The following is a 16,005-nucleotide window of genomic DNA, read 5'->3' as shown; positions in this document are numbered from 1 at the left end:
GAGTATGCCAAGAACAGAAATGTTTCATTACCTCGCCCATCCACAGCACAGGGTCCAACTTATCTGACTGACTAATTGACACCAGTCCACTACACTCTGTTGGTTTACAGTATGTCATTTGTTGAGCACTCTAATCTTTTATGAATGCTATGGCCTCACTACATTATCGTGGAATATTATTATCCAGTTAAGCAGGGTCTTCACAGCTTCCAGGGATGAAACTCAAGTTAACAAAGGCTTCTATTGGTCAACATTGGTTCTATTTTTTTCAATGCCAGTACCAATATTCTGATGTCACCAATTAATAGTGATTTTGTACCAATATATGCAGTTTTTAACATTTGAGCTTTTTCTAATGTCTTATAGCAACTGCACAAACAAATGAATGAAAGCAACAGCTGACTCAAAAGGATCCAGAAGACTAAAGATGATGCATATAATGACTTTTGTTACTAACCAAAGTGAAAGACAGAACATGTTCACATACTGGCATCAAGTTCCAGACATGGTTGTCCTATGCTTAACATGTTGAGCTACAAAAAAGAAAAAGTACTATCAAAGAAATTTAACAATATCCATAACAAGTGGGGTGAACATTTGGAGATTAAATTCAAGAGCAAGAGAATGACCTCATCTCCCCTGCTTCTGGCCAAGACTATGATCATTTAACTCAAGAGTCTCGGCTCTGTTACTGTTGGCACTGGCTGTGGACCGCTGAAGTTATGGATGGCAGCAGCAAATGCCCTGGGAGCGGGTCCTGTTTGCTGAATAGTTTCACAACCAGCCTTAGATCCATATATGGAGATTCTGAATGCCAGTTAAATGACTATAGATGACGTACAAATGTTTCCAAGTTTTTCTATGAAATAGTTGAAATCTCATCTGAACACTTAATTAATCCCAAAGCACTGAACAGCCATGAATGATCGAGGCAACAGGCCACCTAACTAAAATGGAAAGAGTCTCTGTCTGTCTGTACGTACGTACGGCAACTGTCCATCCGATCAACTTCACACTCGGCGGGTGTATTGCTGAGGATCCAAGGAAGAGCAGTGTCAAGTGCAAGTTCTTGAGATCTATGGGACATATTTATTAATAGTGCGTTATGAACCCCAGAAGTACAGAGAGGGGACTCCTAATAACTGTTGCACCAACTAATGACATGCTGGGTGGACCTACTGCTCTCTGTCACTCACTATAGTAGCCAATATTCAAGAGAGAAAAGCATCAGTGGTGTAACCTTCCAAATGAACGCTTTACTTCCTGGGAGTAACTTTGTCCCGAATAGCTAGCTGTTATCAATGACTACGTATAAAAGAAACAGACTGAACATAAAAGAACATAAAAAGAAAAAGTTTATTTGGATGAGCGGTTCTCAAGAAAGCTGCAGACAGTAATGCTGGAGGCCAAATGACCAGCTTGTTCCGAACATTACAAATGAAGACCTATTTTCTTTGAAAGCTGTACGTACACACACACACACACACACACACACACACACACACACACACACACACACACACAGATAACAGTGCTGCACAGTTTTCTGCTCCACAGTTTTTACAATGACAAGAAAGCCTTTTGGCAGAAATGTGCTATTTATAGGGCAGCAAATAAACACTGTTAATCTTACTTTTCTGAATACTAGGTGCTTCACTCAAGTAATACTACGTCAAGTGCATTTAATTCAAGGTTCAACCGAATTATACACTTATTTCAGTGTAGATTTGTTTTAGTAATGTGTGTAGTAATTTCAAAATCTATACTATTTTTGGAAAAATATCTATTTGTTTAAAAATGAATTTGGTAATAAATATACAATCGTGCATAAACAATATCTTCCTTTTGGGACACTTTCCAATAACACGACAGTTTGACAGTCTTAAGTACGGATGTCTCCAACCAGAATGAGAACCGCAATCCCAACTGTGGTGTCGACCGAGCAACTGTATGTAAACGACGACGACCTCACGACCTGATTTAAGTTTCCTCTCTTACAATTTGATATTAGATGCATATGGAGAGAGGTTTCCAGATCGTGTTTCTGATGAGGGAGGATTTCAGGTCAGAGGTCATGATCCTTGAGAATATATTAGAGTCTCTTTCATGGGAGATGGAATGAAGTCCTTGTTGAAGACCCTTTATCTACAATAAGCCTCCTTTTTAGCTCGCTCAACTTCCAGTCTCTATATGAGCTCAAGAGACAAAAATAGCAGAAGTCAGCAGTTACCACAGAAACCCAATCACTCTGCCATTTTGCCATTCTTACGGGGGTTACCACAGCAACAGAGACAACTGGTTGCCGTCAGAGCGCTGTTTGGCTTTCATCAAATGGCCATTTTCAGTAAGCACCTTATTCTGCTCATGGGCACAGACAGCGCAACAAAGACAACACACAACCTGGAGCTACCTCAGCAAGACAGTTTAAAGCCCATTAGTGGCTTATCGCAGCACTGAGAGATGATGTGATCTTGTCAGGAAATAGGCAAAATAATATCCAACCACTGATGAAATAGCAGTTATACAATGCTTGAGTGATATGACTAAGGTATGGCCTACAGCAATCCTCCCACGATCAAAACATGCCTCCATTTGCCAAGTGCATTTCCCTGGGCTCATCCAAATCAGCAGGCGCACTGTTAGCGATCTAACATCAATCTTACAAAGGAATAGCCTGGTCTACAGTTTGTGTAGCGTTCAGGTTTCCGCCAGAGTCCGCGGACCAGTGCCACTCTATTTTAGGCCGGAGACACCCGAGAGCACTTTCAAAATCGTCGTCAATATTGAAATTGCATCGCATCACGAATGTAACGGTGCTTATTGCAGATCACTTAGCCTCATAACTGTAAACATGCTCACACCAGATTATCAGGAACTAATGGTTTCCCATACATTGTGATGTAAGCGCCATAATCCTGCTGACATCAGGAACTGTAATCAAACAGGAAGTCATGCATACCAACTGAGATCAGCATTAATACTATGCATGTCAGTGCAACAAGGTTATGGATCAATTGGTACATTATGATTTATTATTGTTATGTCAATAGGGAGAAATGTCAATATAGTAGTACTTTTTACAGTAGAGCTACGACTGGAACCCCAAAATGTTACCCCGAATTATTACACGCTGATCAACTCGAAGTTAAAGGAAAGACGCTGTAAAACTGTCACATTTTAATCCATTAGACTAAAACCTTTTGGAGGCTTTGTCCTCTGTCGTTCACACGTAGTGCTTTTATGTGCGCTGCTTGGAGAGCTTACAGTGCATGTTTGGTGCAAATGATATATCCAGCGTGCACTACAAAGTGTTGTAACAAAATAAACACAGGAATGAACATCAAGCTACATTTTTGTTTCAACAGCAATGTGCCATCACAAGCACTCTGGGGTTCATAAACCTCTCCACCTAAGCATGAAAGAAATGATTAAACTCAACAAAAAGAGCTCTATGTCACTGTTGGTTCCTTCAGTTCACATCAATGATGACAACATCTCTGTTCCTCTAAGACAATTTGACACCAGACAATCAATAGCCCCGAGGCTGCAGTACTGACTGAATGGGCTGAGGTGCATTCAGTTCAACTACAAGTCACTGGTTTGAATCCGACCTGGAGTTTTTGTAATAAGTTATTCACCTTGCACTTTCTGCCTGCGTTTGTGGTGTAGTAATGATTAAGTTTAAATGACTTTAAAAGAAAAAAATCAATACCCCTTCAGGCTGGAATAAAATCTTGTAGCACCCAGGAAACTGCAAATACTGACCTTCATTTTGATGAAGTAGAGATTTATTGTACACCTCCTGAATCATCCATGTTTTCCACAGAACATCTTATAATGCACAGGCCAACGGAGAGAAAACCCAAAACCCAAACCTGTCAACACAGCTTTGGGTTTGCTGAAAAGACAGATGGGGGCAGGGAGGTGACAGCTGATGAGGTCAAACGTCTAAAAACGAGCTCCGTCTCCCAACATACTGCGTACTGCATACTCAAATCAATATGTGCAGCATATTGCATACTAAATTAACGATTAAGTATGCCATCAACAGCAGACTGATCGCACTTAAGTATACTCAAGCAATACGTCTCCTCTGTATCACAACATTACCGGTAATGCTATGCTATTGTTGAATAATAATTCTTTTTTACAAATGTAAATCAGCATCACCTCTTATTTTAACTGAACCATAACCTCCTGGGTCGTGAGTAGCTCCTGCTTCACGTTCTCTCACATCACCTGTAATTATTTTATCCGACCGTGTCTCTCACAGTGTAGTGCTACAACTGTCTGCCTCACAGGCCACCACTGGACAGTCTGACGAGACTCAGTGCATCTTGAGGTGGTTGATTATGTCCACTAAGCTCACATCACACGCTCTTGCTGAAGTGCTATACATCCCTGCAGTTCTAACAAACACCAAATCCAGATATTGTGGAGATGGAATGCACTCATATTAAGTTTTACATCGTACTATAAAAAGTACTTTAGTGTATGAACACAGCTCGAGTGTCTTCATGTGAAAAGGTGACTGCATTTGCTCACACTGGTGTCAATGGTGTGCAATTTGCCAGTACCCCAACTTTTCCACATACATGTGTTCTATTGTTTTAAATAATATTTCATTCAGTTCAAATAGTAAAAAAAAAAAAAAAAAATCAGGAAGGGGTCTGTTGACTGAGAATATTCAGCTGATATGTTTGGATATTGTAATAATTGTAGCTTAAGAGTAGATAAAACTATCCCATGTGTAATTTTTTTATAATTTGATATAATAAAAGTAAACACATGGGATTTGTATTTATTTTGTTTTTTGCTGCAGTGAAGAGGATAAATATGTTTTTACACAAAGAAAATCTGTCATTATGAGAGAGGGGGTCCAGAGTCCTCCCTGTTTGGTGCCAGAAATCCGTTCAGCACTTTTCCCATCAGACCTGAACACTGACCCACGATGTCAAATGCAGCACAGAGGTTGATAGAAGCTGCCATTTTTTTCTCCAGAGACAGTCGGCCAAAAGAGACTGTTCACAGTAATTACACTAATGTCTCAAAATTAATGTGGCTATGGCCTATTTTAAGACACTATGATATAAGCAAATACATAAAAGCTTTTACATTTTAGCTGTTTAGATGATTGTATTATCTGGAGCGCTGTAGAGTCAGGCTAAGCCTAAAGAAAGGGAACAGCAGCTGTGGGTGTGAGCGCCTGCCAGGTTTTCCATGCTGCCGCACTTGAGACCAGAGTTGGCTTGTTAAATACACAAATCTGACACCTCTGAGGTAAAAGTTCAACGTCTTCCTCAATGAAACATAGCCTGCTGTGGTAGGCTCTGTCAAAGCCAGATGAAGAGATGAATGGCTTGACCAATGTGATGACAACAAAATATCATGATTTGGACCATCACAGTGGAAAAGCTCATCATAGGAGGAGAGTACTTTGAGTGTTTCACTTTCAAGAATAATCTTCAGCACGGGCTTCATGCCCTGAGACAATTACACACGTCTCAAACACAAAAACACGAAAAGTGTGACCACGTTCCATTCCTGTTGCAGTGTGTACTGATGCTGCGCAGAAATAAACTTGGACCCAAGTGGTTTCCTTGCAAAGCAATTCCAGTGAAATGGCCTATAAAAGGGGCTCCACTTACCTCTGAGTGTTTCAACAAATGCTGGTGAGTTTATTACCTAATCTGAAGAGTTGAATGGGTATCTTTTTGCCCAGTTCTATCTATGCGTTTAGCTGGAGATAACTCAAAAAGCTCTGAATCTGCACAGAGCTGTGTGGATGGAAGAAACTAAATCCAATATTAAACCGACATATACAAACACGATTGTTTGGCGGTGGCGTTGCTGCGAGCACAAACTCAGGGTGATCTAGTTGAAAGAGGCAACTGTGGGATTGACTATGTGTCACATAACAGTGCACTGAGCATGTACCAAATATACCCTCTAATTTAATCTGTGTGATCAAGTATATTGTTGTGGTCACACTAAAAGCGCCAAAATCAGCAAGTATGTTTTGCTAAAGAGCTGAAAAATCATGGAAACGCTGACAGTCGAGTTAAGTTGTAAATGGTTGGTCATGGCTTTATTTCTTAAACGCAGTGATATAAAAGGCGACACAGATGCCCCACTCTATTAAACCAGCACCAGTGAGCTGATTCTTATTGGTTCACATTAATCTTGCCTGTATGTTGTGTCTGCACAGGCCTGCGTCGCTTCAATTTACTTTTGCATTACAATGCTGCACAGTCATGATTTTATAGCATACCTGTACCAAACTGCACACATGACAAAATGGAGAGCCTCACAGTCCTTTGCCAACATGGGAGAGCAGTTTAACAGCAGGGTGGCCTATTAGCTACAGACTAAAAACTGCCTAAGGTTCTGTATCTGCTACAGCTGATGTGTCCATTAACAACTGTACATGAACTTCACATCTCAGAACAATACAGCTTAAACATGGTGTGCAGGGTGAGCATTTTTAAATGTCTTCTCATATTTATCTTGTATTCAGCCTTTTGTTATTGTATTCTGTCTTCTTTTACATCCAAAATCATATTCTATCCTAAAAGCATCATCATCTACGCATACTGTCTAAATTGGTATCATGAATTCTTTAATGCGATGTGTGATTGGCCTACCACAGTAACAGCTACATTATCCAGTTCAGTGTGCTGAGATGCCATCAGTTCATTCAAAGGTATGGCTACACTACACGCCTGCGGGGACTGATAAAATACATGCATAAAATGGCAAAGGATTATGTCAGGGAAAACTGGGAGTACGAGTGACATGATAAAGCACCTCATCAAGCATGGAGAACAGATATCGAATGAAGCACAACGTTGGTATCAATATCACTTAAGGGTAATAGCATTGCTACTAGAATCATAATTTGTTTTAACAATACCATGCCCTAAACATAACAAACAGAATTTAGTCAAAAGAAAGGACCTCTAAAAAATGTAATTGAAATAAATATGCCCAAAACCTTTCCAACGTGCTGAAAATAGAGAGGACAAGCTGCTATCAAACTGACTCAGTGAAAGCACTAAGTTTGACCCTCAAATGACCTCAACTTTTGGCAAGAATTCAGAATCTCAGGCCACAAGGACAAGACAACCTCAGCCAGGCTTTAGTGAAATGCAAGATGTGATCTGTGCTAGGCAGTACTTCCAGAATACTCCATGGTGTCGTCCACTCAGCTGTACATTTCATACCAAAGATTACTGCTCAGAGGAGAAGTGGTGCATGACAGCTTTCCCTCACTATAACAGCAAGGACGCTAACACACCACAGTCTGTGCTGCTGCCGGTGTCCATGCTAGCTCTGAACTGACGTCAACAAAATAAGTTACTTTTGTCTTTGACCGTGTATCCATGACGGAATCAATTCGACCGGCTCAGACTTCCTTGAAGCATTGACCAAGTAGTGGAGTGAGGCATCATGGTATTGATCAAAGTGAAAGGGTTTCTTGAGAGGGTGGGGTAGAGGGGAGAAAGGGATTTGCCTGGAGACGTCGGGCCACCTACATATGAACACCAAAACTCTTCTGAGGGAGCTTTAGGAGCTGCAAAGTGCCCAAAGACAAACACATGTACCCTTACATACACAACAGAAGTGTGCTACATTAGCTTAGGTAGCATCTATGGCTGGAAACGCTACGCTCGCTCCTTTCAGCAATGTGACTGAGCCGGAGAAAGAAGACAGAGGAGGCTGATGCTTCTGGAAACGATGCAACTCTGGCGAAAGCATCCATCTTCTGACATGCTCGCTGAAACACACGCAAACATGCACTAAGACACTTAAACAGCATTCAGCTGGCACGGCACTGCACTCGAGAGGAGATGGAGACGGATACAGAGAGGACGTGATGGCATATGCACACACAGACACACGGTATGGCTAAGAGTGAGAGAACGCAAGGCAGGCGGTAAGCTCAGTGTGACCAGCTAGCTTGTAGTGCTCTCCGTGCTAAAATGGTAGATCCCAGATTTCTCCCCATGCAATCTGCCACCAGCAACCATGGAGGCAAAACAGGAAGAAGAGAGGACAGGAGAGGAGGGATGCAGGAACAGAGGAAACCTAGCCATTTCCTTTTCCTCCTCTCCACCTGATAAAACACACATAAACGTAAAAAAAGACACACAAACATAGACAAACACAGAGGAGGCGGGAGGATGTTAGTGGTACTTACATGAGGACTCTGTGCCGAACATGGCTGGGCCGGGAGCTGTGATGGAGAGGAGGAGGAGGAGGAGGAGGAGGAGAAGAAGGAGGAAAGAGAGGAGAGAGAAAGGGGAGGGTGAGGGGGAGAGAGAGAGAAAGAGAGAGGGGAGGTTGATGAGCAGGCAGCTACACAGCGGGGGTCATCAAAGCAACACAATGCAGCCAGCCGGCCGTCGCTGCCTCCCAGACAGCCAGATGCCCCAGCTCCGCTATCCGTCGCCGCTTTAAAAGCCCTCCTCCACACAGGCTCCGTTAGTCCGTCCGCGAAAAAAAAAATAAAAAGAATAAGAGGCCTTGTGGAGGATTAAATCGATCAATAAATAAATAAAAAATAAAAACAAGCAGAAATCCTTCACAGCCGCGGCAAACTGTGGTCAAATCCAGACACAGATATGTGGTTGTGGCTAGCTATTGCATCTCTCCTCTTTCTGCAGTCTATATCCAGCTTCCCATCCTCTCCTCTCTGTCACTCTCTCACTTCTCATTCCACTGTAGGATTTACTAATGGAGGGAGAGGGAGAGAGAGAGAGAGAGAGAGAGAGAGAGAGAGGGGAGAAAGAGAGGGGGAGTGAGAGAGAAAGAGAGAGAGAGGGAGAGAGAGGCTTTCCTGGGGAGAGGAAAGAGAAGGGGGGAGTGAAAACTAAAAATCTGGTGAGGAGCTGCTGCAGCCGCTGTAAGACAATAGCTATGCAAACAGAGTGTGACGTCACAAGAGAGGGGGAGAGAGAGAGAGAGAGAGAGAGCAGTAAAAAGACTGACTGGCTACTGCTGCCAGATGGAGGGAGAGAGAAAGAGAGAGAGCGATATAGAGAGAGGGAGGGAGGGAGGCAAGTAGGGAGAATGGAAAAGAAACAAGGAGAAACTGGAGAAAACAGGAGGGGGAGTGCAAGGAAGTAGAAGAGAGGTGGAAAGCAAAAAAGGGGTGAATAAAGGAAGACGGAGGGCAAGAAAAGGGGGAGGATGTGAGAGAGGAAGAAAAAAGATACGGTGAAGGAAGGGAGGGAGAGGGGGAGGTGAAAGCAAAGGTGATAAAACAGAGGGAATGAGAGAAATAGAAAGAGGGAGGGCGAGACAGAAAAGACGGGGGACAGATAAAGAGATACGAGGGGGGGGGGGAGGAAGGCAGCTGGGGCTGAGGGGGCACTGGAGAAAAAGAGAGGGAAGCAGGCCAATCAAAATGGTTTGTCTACTTGGGAGCTAAAAGAAATCCAACCGAGAGACAACGGGACACAAACACACACACACACACACACACACACACACACTGGAAGGAGCAATGAGGGGGGCAGGGGGTTGCAGTCTGTCAGTTCGACAAATTGAAACGAGTGTGAAGCAGAGCACTGGAGACTGCTGTGTGTTCGACCGCTGTGAACGCAACACGCATACCTGGCCATCAGGGAGCCGGGCGTCACATTTCCTGTAATAATCACAACATCATCATCAATCAAACGAACCTACAAATACTGGGATATGCAAATAAGGAATCACATCAGTCATATATCATATTTCTATCTTGCATCCTTTGCATTTATTTGCATCTTTTGCATTCAAGAGTTCACAACCTACAGGCCTATTATTTAGATTAGAGAACCACTGCAATGTGTTAATTCATGTTTTAGTCTACGAAAGGTTAGAAACAGTGAACTAAAATTCTCAGAAGCCATGGTAGCGTCTTCGCTAATCGAAAATCTTAAGGTTTTTAAGCTGTCAGTCAAAACAAGCAACGAAAAACAGCAAATCGTCACATTTAAGAAACTAAAACCAGAGAAAGTTTGGCACTTTTGCTTGAAAAATTTATGCAACGATTATCAAAATAGTTGCCTATTAATTTTCAGTAGACTGACTAACATATGGATCAACTACTCATAGCAGCTGCAGAACGTTGCACGTCTGCTGCAGTCAAAACATCTGAATCCTTTCCAGAGCTCTAAATCTAAATGATTCAAGTTTTTCTGCCTCTTTCGTGATGCATGGACAGCCTTATGTGCTTGTAGTGAACATGCTCAGAGTGATAAATCTCATCATTGATGCATACTGTAAAACTTTAATGAAGCCTGAAGTATGAAGGCTTTAAAAGTAGTAAAGTGCTCACATAACCTAGTAACTGTGCGGCAGGCCCGCCTTGAGCGCATGAATGGGTACAGTGGTGAGTCTTTACAACAGCCTGCTAACCTAAATAGATGGGAGGTCAGCCGGACGTCCTTGTGGCCCCTACTGTGAATGGGGTGAAGCTAGGTAGCATGTGGATTAGCTCAGCTGCTGAATAGAGGAGCGTGTACTGATAGAGGCCTCTGTTCTTTTGTGTCTCATAGCCCGTCGCTCTCCTCCCCCTCCTCCCCCTCCTCCTCCTCCTCCTCGCCCCACGTCTTTGTCCTTTAAGCACAGGCAAGAGACCCCGTCTCCACATCATCTCCGCTGCCATAAATGCTCAACTGTAATATTTATAAATCAGAGGTGTCACTGGCAGGTTTTTTGGCCCTGATCCCAATCTGAATCCTTTAAAATTGGTTATCTGCCGATACGTAGATTTACGTAAACCTTGATTAAAAGTGTATCTGACACATGGAAATGGCTGCTGAAGATTATTTGATGTTTTTCACAAGTTAGTACAGTGTAGAGCCCGGCTGTCATTAGGAAGATCAGTGCTGAAACACCAACCGGGTGAGGTGGATAAAACACAGTAGAGATCAGTAAAGAAAGGATCAGGTTTTCATCCGTTTTAATTTAGCTCATACAGAGCCATTCAAATATGTCTGGATCTGCTCACGATATTATTAGGGCTCAAGACATCCCAACCAATGGCTTGCAAAATCCAGCTAAATACCCACCTGTCTTTCTTATTAAGAGCAACTGGAAAAAAACAGACTGAAAATGCTCCAAAATGTCTTACTCTGAGTTTGTACTGCTGCTGTTCTACCTGACGATGCAGCTTCTGCCAAAATACCACATGCCCCACTGAGGAAACACATGCAGCAACTACCCTGTGCTCATATGACTGTTCAAATTACCTAATTTAATAGATAAATCTGAAGCTTGAACAAGCACCCACACAGCACTGCATTTTGATAGAAGTCTTATTCTGCACTAAACTAATTTCGTAACTGATTTTAAACTAATTGAACGCCTGGCAGCACAGACTGTGCTTCCTCATTCAGAGCATTTGGAGGTCTGAACATGCAACGCCACTATACAGTTTAGACAGTTCTTGTTTTGACAGAGGAATCGCGTATCGTGCATCAGTGTTACCCAAAATGCCTTGTGTATTTGTTGCATTTGTTCGAATAAATCAACAACAACGCAGAACAAAGGGAAAGCATCTTGCCAAGGACCGAAGAGACTGGAGAGAGTGAAGAGCCTCTCACTGTCAACTTCAGCCTTTTTCTCATCAGCCAAGGTGTGTTTGAGTCACACATGACCTGTGGTTACACATCGGGCCCTGCTGATAATGATAATTAGGATGCAAACCCATTGCCATAACAGCAGTGAAGCCCAGGTGACTTGGGGGGGGGGGCTAATTGAAGCACTGAGTAATAGAACAATGTCGTCATTCAGTGATTTGCTTTACTTAAAACAGTGCTCCTCATCGCCTCTCTTCAGCGGAACTGCATTCATGAGCCATTTATTCCTGAACAATGTACACCTCACCCCGCCCCCGCTGCCATCACAAAGTACCACCCCGAAAAAGCATCTCCTCCTGGTTGCTAGGCAACTGAAAATAAGCGTGAGAGGAGTGTGGCCATCCTTCAGCAAGAGGAAAAACGAGGAGAAGGAGAAGGGAGGAGAGAGGGAGGAGGAGAGGGACAGTCCATTAGAGAAGGCCCAGCCGAGATACTCCACAACACCTGATGTTGGCACAAGTGTGTGCGATAATGAGGTGAGAAGAGGTGCGAGCCGCAAAAGCACAAAGAACCTAACTGTTCAATATTCAGATCTGCTATCTGGACGGTGCGCCACCAGCTCCATGTCATCCCATCTTTGACTTAAAAAAAAGACAACAAATTGGTACACGTGCCACCATGTTCAAAGAATCAGAAAAGCCCTTTATCCCTTAAAACCATTGGATCTTGCACCTTCTAAAATTCACCGGCCTCTGTCAACATCTCCCAAGCTTAATAGGTTTTAGGAAAAGGCCAGGATCTCAAAATCTTGACAGGTTTCCCACCAATGTTTTTGCTAGAGTTGACACCTCACCCAGCCAGAGGCCTAGTTCCTTGTGGTCAGATTTAGCATTAGCTGGTGGTCACTTTCAGATCTGATGAGAATGAATTTACAGCACTCGAAGGCAGCCGGTGAGAAGAAAAATGGATTGTGCCCACCACATCCACCATGCACACAACAGCAGGGATTGGCAGTCCTTTTGACAACCAGACAATCGCGGCCCCTGTTTCCTTTTCAGAGGAACCAGACTCAACCACAAAAGGAAGGTCAGCGAGGCTTTGATTACCTCCACTGGGTCACAATTCAAACGCAGCGGCATCATTCAGCTAACTGGGTCAGGAACGCTGTGACCGTCACTGCTGACACCAGCTGGTCAAAATGGGGAACTGTGTTTCTCCAAACACCCAGAGATGCCATTACTGGCCCACTGATGCATGCACAACCAATGAAATCAAATGAATTGCAGCCTACTGGTCTGACACTGAGCCATTTTCATATAAAAGTTAAAACAATACACCAAAACCCGAAACTACATCTATTATAGCTGAAACTGAGGACTAACTGAGGACTGAATTTCCTTCTAAAATTGTGCTTTAATGGAACTGCATTTGTGTATGTTGGGTCTGACCATAGAATTCCCTGCAACATCAATAAGTGGCTTCAAAGACACAAGCCCACTGAAGTGAATGCACAAAGGGGAAAAAAAAAACCTTGATAAGAGACAGGGGCAGTGGGCTGTCACTTCCTCTTCAGCAGTTCCTTTGAATGGTAGAACTAATCTGAATAGGTCCAGACAAGCTAAGCTCAGTCAGGGCAGTTGATACAGGAAGGATGAATACATTTCTTTTTTAAATCTCTATCTGGGATACATTTGGTAAGCACATATTCTCTTTTTCCCCGCAGGGTCCTGCTCCATACTCACACAGTTAAGGAGGTAGTATACTAAAATATAAATTGAATGCATTGATAGGATGCTGACTTTGTTTAGTTTATGTTATTTACACACTATACATTTCTAACAGAGCTGTAGTTGATCTGCCATTGTTGTTTTCTTATACCGGACCAGTATTATGGACTGCAGTGTTTAATGGTTTAATGCATAGAGCCTAAAGGAATGCCAACCACTCTGGAACAGAAGTGTGATTGAATGTCCATAGATTGACACAAAATTACATACACTAAAAAAAGACTTTCCAAATCCCTACATTGTGACTATGTCTGAAAAGACTGACTCGGTGCCAGCAGCAGACAAAGTGGCACAGTGCAAACCACCAGCTCCAGCACAGAAAATACAACTTCAAGTACAAAGATGTAATTTAGTCCTATTTGCTAAGATATATAAGAGCACATACCTGATGAGTGCCTCGGGCAGACTGTGTCAGATGTTTCGCAGATTCATGTTAATTTGATCATACAGTTTGCATAAATTCAAATATGTGCAGGCAGTCAAATCTGGAGAACCTTAAGTACATTTAAATACAAGCCATTGGACGTGTCATTCATCAAACTGTCTCTGTATGTAAAGTAGGAAGCCGCAATGAGGAACAGAGGGTGGGGAAATAACTACCACCAGGGTTGTGGCCGTTTGTGTGATTAACTTGTGTCTTTAGCATGAAACCTACCAGTGTACAGAACTTATTTTCCAATTTGTTACAAAAGTCTCATAATAACTTACAATGGGAAGAAATGGGCGGAAAGGAAAAGAAAAGGCCACAAACAGAAATGTTCATAAAGTGTAAGATGTACGCTGCTGGCCGGTCAGCATCTTCTGTTCGATCATGTTCAGCTGGTTACCGCTGAATTTGACCTGCAGACATAGAGGCTAGTTGCTGATAAGACTATAGATTTTATGAGGGGATAGATTGGATAGAGGCTTTTACCTGAATTCACCTCATCACAGAACTTCGTGAGCAGGGTGTCCTACAGATTTTGTGCAGTCAGGGTGCCTACATAGCAGCCGTGACCTTTCCCTCACTTGGCCAGAGCCCTCACTGGCATGGCGGGTCAGATATTAGGAGGCCAGCTGTGAGGGCTTTGGGGTGTTTGCCTTGAATTACCACTTTGGGTGCTTCAAGGTGCAAAAGTCTAAAGGGTGATCCAGGCTTTCTGATGTGGATGTTCTCATTGGGTACAGTTGATTGAACGCAGATGGAAAGTGGACAAAAAGCAGACTTTGATCGTGGACTTTTTTTTTTTTTCCAGGCAGAGCAGGGCAGGGCAGGGCAGGGCTGGCTGCCCTGCTAAAGGTAGGGCAAACATTTCTGGCTGAGCTCACATTACCAAAGCAGTGCACAGGTTCTAAATAAAGGTTCCTGACTGGTCTGATCTGGCTTTGTGGTGACTGTGCGCTGTGTCTGAGTGTGTCACGTCATTCAGCAAACTACAGGGTTTCTTTATATTGTTCAATTTTCAGACTTCTGAATTGCACCTTGATTTCAGACTGGATTGTAACACTTAGGTCAGTGTTCAGTGTTCTGTGTGGAAAAGTTTGTCTTGCACTGTGACGTGTAAAAAAAAAAAAAAAAAAAAGTGCCTTATTTTTGTATTTCCAAAGACCATTCCTTGTTTCCAGAGCTGTGAAATGACCTTGTTCATAGTTAAGAGGCTTGGCTGTCGCATCCCAGGCTGACAGAGTCTTTTTGCAGTAAAAAGTCTGTAGGAAAAAAAAAAGCTTTTATTTCTGATGCACGGATTAATTCTCTGGGGGAATATGAAGCCTGGGTAAAATACCCTGCAGAATCTGTCTGAACCCAGATACACGTTATCATCAGTGGTATTCAGTGCAGAGCCTGCCAGCAGCAATCTTCACAAAACATATAAAGACGCATCATACACCATTTCTTCAATTTTAGCAGCTCCAATGGTCACTGAGGGCTACTAGCAGTGGATAAGGTACCACAAAATGGACCGTGAATCTTTCTTTACACTCTGACCTTTAGAGTCTTATGGCTGTGTGACAAATTATAATGCTTATTCCACAGTCCACACCAATCATTTTTGGCAACTGTCCTGCAAACAGCTCATTGCTGAGTTTAGCAATGTGCACAATTGTGTGAAAAATGTGATCTTGCTTCTTTAAGTTCAGTTTAGTTCAACCTCCAACTTGCAAATGCAATGTAATCTCCAAGTGCACTGGACGCCTACAGGATGGAGATGTATTAATGCCAATCTACATCTAGATTGGCAAACCACAGGTTTGCTGCAGTTTCTGACTGAGAAGACACACAGAGCGAGGTACAGGCCTGTGTGATCTTCAATGCAAGTCCATCAATATGAAAACATGTCTCAGAACTGCTCTCCAGCATACCATGCTTTATTCATCAAATGTTTTGACCATCTCATCTTTATGCAGTCCATCAGTTAGTCAAGGGACTTGCCAGGAATCACCAGAGAAACTCTGTGTTACAGTGTCTGTAAGTCACATGACTGATCGACAGACTGTAGAAAAGGAAACCTAAAACAACATCAGCGCTGTGTAATGGAAGAGTTGTGCAACATTTTTTATGCTTGATGATAACACGATTAAAAGTGTATTTATCAACTGTATGCTAAAACTACACGAGAATATGCATTACACACTATTTTGTGATTAATAATGGTGATCCACAGCCCATT

The 16,005-nt window shown here is 42.8% G+C and overlaps 1 protein-coding gene across 3 annotated transcripts in view; it reads right to left on the bottom strand.

Moving 5' to 3' along the window:
• Positions 1 to 16,005, bottom strand: part of LOC139200880 (suppressor of tumorigenicity 7 protein homolog) — a 46,187-nt gene that overhangs the window by 25,935 nt on the left and 4,247 nt on the right. For 2 of the 3 annotated variants that reach the window (XM_070830025.1, XM_070830026.1), the window contains exon 2: positions 8,201 to 8,236. The exons of the other annotated variant lie outside the window; for it this stretch is intronic. In XM_070830025.1, the coding sequence (XP_070686126.1) occupies positions 8,201 to 8,222 (22 nt within the window). In that variant the 5' untranslated portion in view covers positions 8,223 to 8,236. The remainder of the gene's footprint in view (positions 1 to 8,200; positions 8,237 to 16,005) is intronic. 3 annotated transcript variants of the gene reach the window in all.

Source organism: Pempheris klunzingeri, chromosome 5 (assembly GCF_042242105.1).
Source record: "Pempheris klunzingeri isolate RE-2024b chromosome 5, fPemKlu1.hap1, whole genome shotgun sequence".
NCBI classification, from domain to species: domain Eukaryota; kingdom Metazoa; phylum Chordata; class Actinopteri; order Acropomatiformes; family Pempheridae; genus Pempheris; species Pempheris klunzingeri.
The sequence above is the reverse complement of the archived record's forward strand: the minus strand, read 5'-3'. Positions and strand labels throughout refer to the sequence as shown.